General features: G+C 55.7%; 1 protein-coding gene across 1 annotated transcript; it reads right to left on the reverse strand.

The window, feature by feature from the left end:
• Nucleotides 1-420: 420 nt before the first annotated feature.
• On the reverse strand, nt 421-9,850 carry CPN1 (carboxypeptidase N subunit 1). The gene is made up of 9 exons (XM_082764297.1): nt 9,338-9,850; nt 6,759-6,955; nt 6,356-6,511; nt 6,062-6,244; nt 5,103-5,214; nt 4,671-4,810; nt 4,256-4,355; nt 2,239-2,357; nt 421-680 (listed from the first exon to the last, which is right to left on the reverse strand). The coding sequence occupies exons 1-9, from the start codon at nt 9,558-9,560 to the stop codon at nt 549-551; spliced, it is 1,362 nt and encodes a 453-aa protein (XP_082620423.1). The 5' UTR covers nt 9,561-9,850; the 3' UTR covers nt 421-548.
• Between the last annotated feature and the right edge of the window lie 1,500 nt (nt 9,851-11,350).

The following is an 11,350-nucleotide window of genomic DNA, read 5'->3' on the forward strand; positions in this document are numbered from 1 at the left end:
TTCCACGCAGCGACAGCTGTGCTACGCATAGGACACGCTGTGTCCAGAGCTGGGCACAGAGCTGAGCACCAACTGCTTTTAAACTGACCTTCCTCTAACTTCAGGGTCTGCAGGCAGCAACCATCCTTACCTGAGGGAGAAGCATGGTGCTCACACCCAGAGGATGAGCGCCAGGATTCACGTGCCCTGCTAGTGAGGGCAGCACTCGCCACCTGGAGTCATTCTCCCTGCTTTGCACCAGTGCCTGAATGTCTCACACAGGCTGTAGCAGCTGATTCCGGGTGTGCAGGGAGCAGAGCTCTCCTGGTTAGAACAAGGGCAGGAGGGCAGCTCCGCAGCTCCAGACATGCTGCCCGGGGGCCCGCAGCCCAGACGCATTCTGCTGTGAATGACTTCACGATTTGCTCAGGGATTAAATACTTCCTCGTTTAATAACCTAATAATTCGGGCTAGTTTCATGCTGGACTTTTGGAAAGTTCACTGGCTGCAGTCTTCAGCCAGGCCTCATACAAAGGGCTTCCCTCAGCTCCCAGCCAAGTGAGCTGTCCTCATCTCTGGGTCCCCCGGCGGGTGGCTCTTGGCACTACTTTCTTCTGAAGGGTTTTATTGTTCGTGCGTGTGCCTGAGGCTTTACGCTCTGGGGGCTTCCTCACCACATCTTGTTTGAGCTGGAAATGCACCTGGAGAAAGAATAACAACCGCGTAACACAGTGACTGTGCCCTGCTGGCTCCAGGGGTCTGCAGGACCTGCCCCGGCTGACTGTATTCTAAGCTAACTCATGGCCAAGACAAGCGTTGCCAATCATGGGCTCAGTGTTATGATACAATGGGAACTCAGTGCTTAAATCAGCTGGAAATATATATTTTTTTTCCCTGTGGAAAATACTGTACCAACCATTGGCTACATTTCTTAAGCAGGTAGTTGCTCTTGTGGCAATGCAATGTCCTAGGATGATTTGGAAGATGACCTGTGAAAGGCAAGCGATTGAGCTATGATCCTTTTTCATCTTTTCTCACAGAGAATGAAGAAAAAGCTTTGCTTTGCATTTCTGTAAATGTTTAATCCACAGAATGGTTAGAACAGACAGACCTTCTCAACTGCATCTTGTTACCTGAATCCTGCTTAATCACTCCTGCAGCGACAAGTGACTTGAGTAGATCCAGGCCAAAAAAAAAAAAAAAATCCACAAAAGAAACCCCTGTCCAACCAAAAAGGATCAAACAAATGGCTGTGGGGTAGCAGTGGAACAAGGCAAACAAATGCAGTCACAACAGGGAAGGGGCAAAGGGACCTGGGGAGATCTGCAAAATGAGACCCTCAGGGAACAAATCTGTCTCCTACAGAAAATCTGTCTCCTACCGTGGTGAAGGGAAAATCTCTTACAAAGGAAAGCAAAAAAGCAGGGTGCTAAACCTAGCAAAACAAAGGCTAGGACTGGGCTTGACAGCTCTCTATAAATACATCAGGGAATAAATACCAGGGAAGAAGAAGAGCTATTTAAAGCATAGTGTTGGCATAAGAACAAATAGGGACAAACTGACCATAAATAAATTTAGGCTGGAAATTAGAAGGTTTCTAATTCTGAGAAAAAGGCAGCACTGGAAGAACTTCAGAGGCTGGGTAGGGTGGGATGAAGAGACGGAGGGTGGGAGAGCCACCACAGTGTATTTAAGGCAGGGCCTGAGCAGTGTGTGCAGAGAAGCACATGGCGTGCCAGCATGCTGCAGCTGGGGGGTTCTTGCCAGTCCTCAGACAAGACCATGCCCAAGGTCCTGCTGCATTCAGAAGGCAAGGGCTGACCAACCACTGTTTTTATAACCTATTTTGAGTTGTCCAGCCTGCACTTAGAAGGGCATTGTAAGAGCTGGTTTCACTTTATCTCCCAAAGGAGATAAACTCCCAAAAGAGTGTTTGGCTGTTCTTTGCTGGCACCTGGTCCCCACGGCAGCTCTTGGCAGAAAAAGGGGCAGCCCTCAGCCTCTTGCTGCCTGTCTGATGATTGATCCCAGGCACGATGCAGATGGCAGCAGAGCACTGAAACCCACAGAGCAAAGGGGACAGCACAGCCTCAGGGAACAGACACTGCCTCTAAATCATCATGTCCTGGAAAGTGGGGATGTTGGAGGAGAGCTGAAGAGCAGCAGCCCCAGCCAGCCAGGGGCTCACCCCATGCCCAAGAGGCAGAGGGACACAGGAGACTTTTTGAGGCACCCTTGTGACTACACAGCCTGACTCACCAGTGAAGGTTCAGCTGGGCCCACTGTTGTTGTCACTGTCTGGGGCTGGTAGCCCTCTGCAGAGGCTGTGACAGTGTAAGTGCCAGGCAGCAGCAGCCGGAAATAATCCCCCATATCGCCTGGAACACAAGGTGAGAAGAGAAAGCACTCAGGATGCATAGATTGCAGAGTAAAATATATTCTAGTAGCTCTTAATGAGCATCCTTCCTTGAGGATGTGTAGCCTTCAAAACCCAGACAATTTTTGGCCTTCCTTCCAAATCTGCTGGCTCCTGCAAGGCTGGATTCACGCAGGAAGCCTGCAAGTGATGCCTCACTAGCGCCACGGTCTGCAAGGAGACACCAAGTGAAAGGGGACAAGGCAGCAGTGCTGGCTGTGCCCTCTCACAGGGAGGGTGCAAATTCGAGCGCTCGCTGGTCACACAGAAGCAGGCCTAAGACCATTCACGGCTCCAGTTTGACTCCTTATGCGTAACAATATCTTTAATGCCTGTCATATTCAGTTTTGCCACCTCTGTTACCAGCAGAGTTGTAATCTCTCACCAGGTTACCGCTCCCCTGATTCTTCCTGCACAAGGAAGCCCCAGGAGCACTTTGTGTACTGCTGGGGCAGGGACAGGGGGGCAGGGGGCTGACAACAGTGAGGGAGCAGCATGTTGGGGATTACTTAGAGCATCTGAACCCATGTCCATCTATGGAACTGCACGGGAATCGCAAATCTGAGTCAGCCTGTGCATTTTGGCTTAGGTGGGCTCAGCCTGGCTGGGAAGAGGTGGGGGGGGATCTGCTCACAGCCTGCAGCTCCTTGAAGGACAGCTACAAGGATGGCGGAGCCAAACTCCTCCTGGTACACGGGGCAATTATCATGGATGGCAGCTTGGTAGTGTCAGGGAGCACGGCTTCACCACGAGGGTGAGACAGATCAACAGAAATTTCCATCCTAGGAGGTCAGTGGGGATCAGATGGAGAGAGAGCAATGTCAGACCAGAGCCTGTGCTGGGACAATCCTGCGCCCAGCAGGACATTGGAGTGGAGACACCAGCATGGCCTTGCAGCTGGCTGGCGCAGTAGGAGTGCCACTCTTACTGTTAGAGTGCCACCGAGTCACAGACCTATGGCCAGAAGTTAATTTTGATAATTCCCTAGTCTGACCTCTGGAGAACTGCAATATTGGCTGTTTTTTTTTTTTTTTTTTTTTTTTTTTTTTTTTTTTTTTTTTTCCTGCAGCCAGGCTGGTTGGAGAAGGGTGATTATGAAGACGAGGTTAAAATCAGCCAGCAAATGAGAAACCACCACAATTCAGATCAGCTGAAGTGGTACTTCGTTCTCAATCTAAAATTGTTTGGCTTGAACTCCCAGCCTTTCATCTTGTTCTGCCATTGTGTCCTTTGCTATCAAGTATTTGAGCTCTGGGTAGACACTTAGATACTTGAGCAGATTATTCCTTCAACCTACTCTTTGGTTATGTACAAGGGTATTCTCTTCTCTCTCTCAGATAATACAGGACTCTGAAGTCCTTGACAACAAGGTTTGCTTTCCAGTTCTCAGCTCTTTCTTCCCTCAGCCCTCTCCATTTTTGCATTTTGTCCCCACATCACCCAGCACTATATCCCCCTTGTCTTGCCTTCTATAGATTATACATTAGAGGATTGCTGCTTAGCTACATCTTTACCCTGTCTGTTCAAACAGTAGCTGACATGATCTGTGGCCAGTGTACCTACACTTTAACAGACCATTACAGGAAAGGATGACATCAGAAAATCCACTTCATTTTTTTCTCACTTCCTAGACCACGGTGGCATCCCCTGAGACCCTGGCCCAGCTGCCTGTGAACCCAACTTCTCCCTGGTCCGGCAGGCACAGGCAGCAGCACTGCCCTGCGCACTGCTCATTTCTCACAGCTAATGTTTTTCAGAAGCAAAACATGCTGAGCAAAATGCTCACTGTGGCCTCACTCCCCTCCCACAAACCCAGACAGCCTCTCAGGGGGACACCACGTAAGGGGATTGGAGACCCACCGGAGGTAACGTCATGGCTGATTCCCTGGACAGAAATGACTGCTCCTGCAATGCCGTTGTTGTTCTCGTCTGACACCATCCCTTTGATGCCCTGGTGAATCTGCAGGGAGACAGTGCTGGCTGGGTTAAGGCCCTCCCTTTGCTCAGGAGGATATTTCTGGATGCTGGAGGAAGGCAGAGCTCTGGGGACACCACCACTTTTCCCCATACCCCTGGCTGTGCTGGTTCTCCCCAGGACTAGGACACAACAGCCACCCCAAAGCCCACCAGCATCCCTTCCAGAGCACCCAGCAAGGTCCATGATCCCCTCCCTCCTACCCCAGTGCTCCCAGTGCCTGCTGGTCCCCTACCATCAGGGCTGGGGCCTGCTGGGACCTGCAGGAGAGGGGTGTAGGTCGCAGGACCACCTCCTTACCTCCTCAATGAAAGCAACAAGTGCCTCCCGGTTGGCCATCCACTGCCGCTCCAGGTCCTTCTCGGGGGGAAACTTATTGCAGCTCAGCTCCAGGGTGATTTCAAAGCAGTTGGTGTAGAGGTAATTGAAGTCTTGCATGCCTGGAAGAGGACAGCCATGGCCAGGGGAATGCAAAGCCCCTTCCCTCCCCATTCCCATGTCCCGGGTGTCCTGGTACATGTCTCTTCCACCAGAACTGCTCTGCTCCCTTTCTTTGCAGCTCCTTCCCCTCGTGGCTGCCCACCTCTCTCCTTCAGGGCTCTATTTCCCCTTCCATCTCTCTGAGGTACAACCACCAGAAAAGTGCTATCAGCCTTCCCTAAGTGTCTTGCCTATCCCCTGACCTCTCTTCAGCCCTGGGCCTTGCTGCGGCGGGTGCTGCCCAGCCCTTACCTTTGCTGAGTGAGTACCAGGATGCCCCGTTCGTGATGCCATCAGCGAAGTAGTCCCCACAGTTCCAGCCGCGGTGCATCCAGCCGTGGGCATACGAGTACGTCTTGGCCAGCTGGAAAGACCGCAGCTGGCAGTCACACAGGAGACAGCTCCTGCCTTTCACTGCCGTGAAATACAACCTGAGGTGGCCAGGACCTCTAGGAAACGTAGGCAGGTGAAAGAGCAGGAGGAAGAGCAGAAATGTGGCAAGCTGAGGGCTTGCTGATGGCACAGACAGCTTCTGGCCTGCTCCTGCTGCCCCCCCACAAAAGGGAGGAGTAAATACAGGACAAAAGCTAACTGGTGTCAACCCTGATGCAAATATCACATCTACCAGGGGAATTTTATTAGGAAAGAGTTTGGGCAACTTGTGTTTCTGGCATCTTCATATTTATTGCCCTTATCAAAGATTGCTGTTTATTTTCAGATATGAAGGCAGGGTTGAAACTGGGACACTGGATCCAAAGCCTGTTCTTTGTGTAAGACAAAGTTTAAGAGAGAGTGGTGCTTCCATTTTCTAATGCACACTCTATTCCTTGTGTTATGGTTCAGATGCTGGTATAAGCTCACTCTGTCAGCACAAAAAGTTACTTCATTGCATGTCTGACTTCTGAGGCTGAGTGGGGACCACCAGCCTCAGCCCCAGGCTGCAGGCTTTGTCTGGCTTTGCGTGTAGCCCTGCTCCCAGTGCGCCCTGGCAAGCCCTGTGCTCCCCAGGAAGGCTGACTCCAGCTCAGACATTTTTCTCATTAGCTGTTCTAACGCAGACTTGCTCATTCTCATGCTGGTTTCTGAGTTTCCTAATGGAAGCAGTGACTGAAGGCACTGTTTTCTGGGACAGCTGAACAATGGAGAAAAATGAAAGGCTCAGCTAGTCCTAGCAGGACCAGCAGGATGTACCAACACTTTCCCATCCTCACCTTCTGGAACAACTTGTCGTCAGGGGTGGGTGTGTTGACAGTGCGCCGGTGGCTCCTTAACCGCTGGTCCTGAGACTTGTCATAGGGGTAGTTTGCCACCACCGCTCCACCGTGCAGGTTGGCCGACAGCACGAAATTGTAGCTGCCGATCCACTGAATCACAGCCAATGTCTCCGGCTCCACCTGTGAGGAGAAGAAGGGGTGAACTGCGACAAGGGGCAGGCCCACGTTGGTTTTCTGCGTGCAGAAAAGGGCCACTGTATCTTTTTCAGATACAGCATCCCAGGCTGGTACCTGGCTTTTCCAGTTGTCAGGCAGTGGGATGTGGTGATTCGGCCCGCTAATTTCCCCGCTGTAGTACATGAATGTGTTGAGGTCAGGGAAGTTGCGGTTCAAGTCCACACCGTTGGCGTTGTTCCTCCCTGTCAAGTACCCAATGCTGTCTGGGCCCTGCAGGACAAAGGTGCGTCGTGGGGGTAAGAACAGGGTGGGTGCAGCAGGGACTGGCCGTCCTAACAGTGCTTTGGTGGCTTTGAGTTGTAGCACAGTGGGCAAAGCTGATGTGCAAGCATCCACCAGCACCCACCACAAAGATGTCCCCTTCCCACTGCCCCAGAAAAGGGGACCCCGCAGGAGCCCCATCTGGAAGGGCTTTCGGCCCCTGCCCGGCTGGAGGCGGCGCTCGCTTGCCTGGTACCTGCTTGGCAGCCACTTCGTACCCGTCGGGGTTCATGGAGGGCATGATGTGGATGCGTGTGTTGTGGAGGAGGCGGGTGATGCGCTCACTGCCCCGGCGGTACTCCTCACACAGGAACTCGGAGAGCTGCAGCAGCAGCTCGCGGCCCAGCACCTCGTTCCCATGCATGTTCCCAACGTACTTGAACTCCGGCTCCACTGCAGAGAGCAACACAGCAGCAGCACCATCAGCTGTGACTGGGGTACGGGGAGCCCCTTCCCACCACAGGGAGACACAGCAAGCCTGAGAGACCCCCGGTAAATGATAAGAAATGGCCCTTTCCCTTGGAAAATGGAGGTGGCACAGAGGGACTGGGGGTCATGGCAGGAGAGCTGCTGCCCCCAGCCCTGAGGTGCGGGGGGCTGCTGGTAGGAAGGAGAGGACAGGCCATTTTCTGCTGCCTCTGCCATGCGCAGTTTGCTGTCAGTACCTCTCACCCGTGTGGCACATTCCTGGTCGGCAAGCTTTAAGGAGATTTTCATTCCACCACAGGATAAAATCAATCCCTGGCCCCTGGCGAGCTATGCTCTTTCACTGAGAGGCAGGGTCCCCACTGATTCCATGCGTGTGGGAGGCAGCAGAGGTTTCCCCTCTGCCTCCCCTTCACCTGCCGCTGAGAGGATGGCTGGGGGCTTCCTCACCCTCCAGAGACAGGGAAGGGAGCCCTGAGAAGCCCTGAGCAGCTGAGCTGAATGCTTATCAAACCGCCTCTTGGGCAGCTCTGGAATGAGCAAGAAGGCCTCTTGCCCCCGGCTTTTCTAAAATTAGAGTCTGCAAGCAGAGACTCACTGCTCTGCTGAAGAAGAGGCAGCACCCATGAGGGATGGGGTTAATCTTTCCCTGCTCCAGAGGCTTTTAAAGCAATTACTTGCCAGAGAATAAATGTCCAGTTGCAGGCTGCAACCAGCACCAGTAGGATGAAAGATACCAGGAGAATCCAGCTAAAAAGGGAGCCCAAGTTTCATGTGACAGGGTAAGGACAAAACAGGGCATCATTACACATGTTGGGCTGGCAGAGCTCAGGACTCACTGTGAGTTTTTCAGCCACCAGCAGCGATCCCCAGTGTCCATGATAATGCTGGGGCAAAAGACACTGCAGCCCTGCTTGCTGGGCACCTGCTGCTTCCAAAATCCAACCAAGTTTCCAGATGTGCTGACGACAGACTCTAAAACAATTATAATTTTGGCACCAGATTTTCCTTTTCCCTGTTTGTTGCCTGTGACCTTTGGATTGCCGTGCCTTAGTGAAGGACGCTGCGGGTGGGCAGTATGTGTTGACCCGGTTAGATTTCAGGAGACATGAGAACTGACTTAATTAGGTAATCCAGTTATTAAATCGATAAAAATGTCCTGGGGTTATGTGCAGCCTTCATTTAAAAAAAGAAGGTCTCAGCAGGGACTCCTCCTTTGTTTTGTTTGAGTCTGAGGCAGGATTTGTCAGCCTTTTTCAATTCGCAGACCCCTAAACTTTATCCACGTGGACACACAAGCCCTAATTCCTGCATGTAAGCCAGCTGACTCAAGGCTTTACTTTTTGGAGTTACATTCCATGGCCTTCAAAGGAGTCCACAGATTCCCCAAATTCCCATGCTACAAGCTGGTAGCACCCCAGAAGCAGGGCCACAAGGCCACGCTGCCAGGGCTCTTTGCACTGAGGACTAGGAGCAGGTCAAGCTGAGTGTCTGCCTGGGGCAGGGAGACCTCGGTCACCTCCTGCAGCCCTCCCAGCTGCTCTGCTGTGGTTCTGCCAATATAAAACCCAGCACAGTATTGCCAGTGCACTTTGCTCGCTCCTTGCTTTCAATCAGCCCCCGATGTGCTGTGGGGGTGTCCAAGGTCTCCCTGGTGCTGCGTGGGTTTCACTGCACGGTGCTGGCACGGAGCTGATCGTGGTGGGAAGGCTCTCACCGTGCTGCCCAGCACTCCTGGCAGCGATGCTTTGGGCTGCAGGAAGGTGTGCAATGGGATCTGGGGGGGATGCTCCACTGGGGGGGGGGAGGGGTGTGCAGCAGCAGGTCCCGCTCACCCCTATAGCACTGCCGTCAGTTTTCCACGGGACTATGACTTTTCCATGCACCCTGCCCAAGCTGCAGGAGCTCGGCACCACCTCTGCTGCGCAGCCCCGAGGAGCAGGGACCAGACTGTTCCCCCCCAGCGCTGCCTGCTGCTGCAGGCCGGGGGGCAGCTGCCACCTCTCCCTGCAGCTCGAGGCTGGCTTTCGGGCAGGAGAGGGTGGTGGAGAAATTGGCGTGCTGGGACGACCTCGCCTGCGTCAGCCCGCGTTTAAAACCCACGGCTCCGTCCAAAGTACGTGCCTGGGCCCCGCTGCGGCTCCGGCACGCTCCGTGCGCGCACGCAGCCTTTGGGAACGCGCCCCCGGGGACCCTGCCAGAGCCCCCCGGCACCTCCGCGAGTCCTGCGTGCGACGGGGGCAGCCCCCACCCGTGTCCCCACGGCGCCGCGTGGCAGGAGAGCAGCGGGACCGTCCCGTCCCGTCCCGTCGCGTCCCGTCCCGTCCCGTGCCGTCCCCCCGTACTCACGGGGCTCGTGGATGCCGGGGTAGTCGCTGAACTCCAGCACGTAGAGGTGCCGGCCCTCGACGCTGCGGCCGATGCTGTAGACGCGGCTGACATAGGGACACTCGCTCTGCACGCGGAACAGGGCCTGCACCATCTCCTCGTAGCGGTGGTGGACGAAGCTGACGGCGGCCGCCACCTCGAGCAGGAGCAGCGCCCCCGCCAGCGGCCGCAGCCCCCGCGCCATCGTCCCGCGGCGAGCGGCGGCGCTCCGGGTCCCCGGCTCCCTCCCGGCCCCCGGCTCCCTCCCGGCCAGGAGCTAAAGTGCACGCTGGAACCAGCTCTTTCCAGTTCCCCCGCCGAGTGCCAGCCCCTTGCACCTGCGGGCGGGGGGCGGCGGGAGCGGGGGCAGGGATGCTCCCCCCGGCCGCCCGCTGCCGTCGGGGAAGTTTCCCCGCTGCGGCTCACTCATTAACCGGACGGCAAACAGGCCCCCGGCGCCCCTGGCTGTCACGGCAGAAGAAGAGCAGGGCTGGAAAACTGGCTGCGGAGGGCGGCGGGGCTGCCAAGCGCACAGGCGGGCGGGGAGCGGCGGGGGGAGAGGAGCGGGGAGCGGGCGGGGGGCGCCCCGCGGGGCCGGTTCTTCTGGGGGGAGCTCCCCAGGTCGCCCCCCGCCGCCGTGCCCACGGGAGGTTGAGCCCCCCGCGTGGGGGGACAGCCCGGCGAGGCGAGGGTGGGTGCCCCCCAGGTCCCCGAGGCTGCTCTCCTGCCCCATCTCCCGGGGAAGTGGGGGAGATGCGGCCCCGCCGCCCCGACCCGATTGGGATGGGGCCAGGATCGCTCTCCCCGTGCCCTCCTACCCGGGCAGCCCAGCTGGGAGGTTGCAGGGGGAGCAGGGGGCGGTGCGGAGCCTGCTGTCGGATGCGCAGCCCCCTGCTCGGGGGTGTAAGCCCGCCTGCTGAGCGCCCTCCAGCACCCAGCGGGCAGCAGCACAGAGCTCAGCAGCCTTCAGGCAGCCGAAAATGCCCCGTCTGTTTGCAGAGATGCAGACTGTCTCTGGATTTGGAGACATTTTGTCCCCCATCCCTCTGCCACATCCACGCTTGCCCTAGCGGGCTGCAGTCACCCAATGGTCCTGCAGCTCTGCCCACGGACAGGGACAGTCTTGCTTTGCAGTCTTGCCCCGTGGGGCTAAAACTCCAGCAGTTTAGCTGCTCTGACCCGGGTGTTTAGTAGGCCATCTCTGACACAGAGCCCAAGCCCTGCTCTAGCAGGCAGCCAAAGGGTTCGCCATCACACCTGGGCATGCCAGCAGGAAGGCTGCTTTTGCTGACATGAGCATGCCGTGCTGGCTAGTGACCACCCTGGAAAGGAGCTCCTCCTGCCACCTCCCCTTCCAGAAGCAATGGGCTTCTCAGCATACTCAGGGCTGTTCTCAACAGCTACCAGTCCTTCTCGTGGCTCCCCACTGCGTGGCTCTAACCTCTGTGACAAAGATTGCTTTAGCTGCCTCTTCCCCAGCAAAGCCTCCTCTAGCGGTGCTGCCTGGCACCACTGCTGTCCTTCCTGTCCTCCACATCCACTTGGGTTGCTGTCCACCTTTCTGCCACAATTTCCCAGAAGGAGCAGTGAGAAAAACAGGGAGGCCTTGTTTATAGGTCAGGGGAGGTTTGAGGATCCTTGTTTGGATATGGGGTCTCTTGTCTGCACCCTAGGACACTGATATCCTGGTGAAATCTCCCATGTGGGAATTCAGGACGGCTCACTCACCTGGGGCCATGGGCAGAGCAGAGAGAGACCGTGTTCTTGCCCGAGCGATGGGCAAGCAGCATTTTGAGCACTTGTCCTCGTGGAGGGGGGACAGCCTATGAGCAAGGTAAAGAAGATACAGAGGAGAGGGAAAACTGTGTTGCATTCGCCTACAAAGCACCTGTGCCCTGTAGCAGCGGCTGCTCCAGCAGCTTGCGCAGCCAGGTGGGTGTGCAGTGATAACGTCAGCTGTACAACACACCACGTCTGGTGGGGTTTTGCAGGGCT

The sequence above is a fragment of the Aythya marila genome (genome assembly GCF_965140915.1).
Source record: "Aythya marila genome assembly, chromosome: 7".
In the NCBI taxonomy this organism is placed as follows: Eukaryota; Metazoa; Chordata; class Aves; order Anseriformes; family Anatidae; genus Aythya; species Aythya marila.

Coding starts and splice junctions, on each gene's coding strand:
- CPN1 (XM_082764297.1), bottom strand. CDS start 9,560: ATGGCGCGGGGGCTGCGGCCGCTGGCGGGGGCGCTGCTCCTGCTCGAG. Junction 6,512..6,758: donor ACGAAGTGGCTGCCAAGCAG/GTACCAGGCAAG, acceptor TTTGTCCTGCAG/GGCCCAGACAGCATTGGGTA. Junction 4,811..5,102: donor CTGGTACTCACTCAGCAAAG/GTAAGGGCTGGG, acceptor GTCCTCTTCCAG/GCATGCAAGACTTCAATTAC.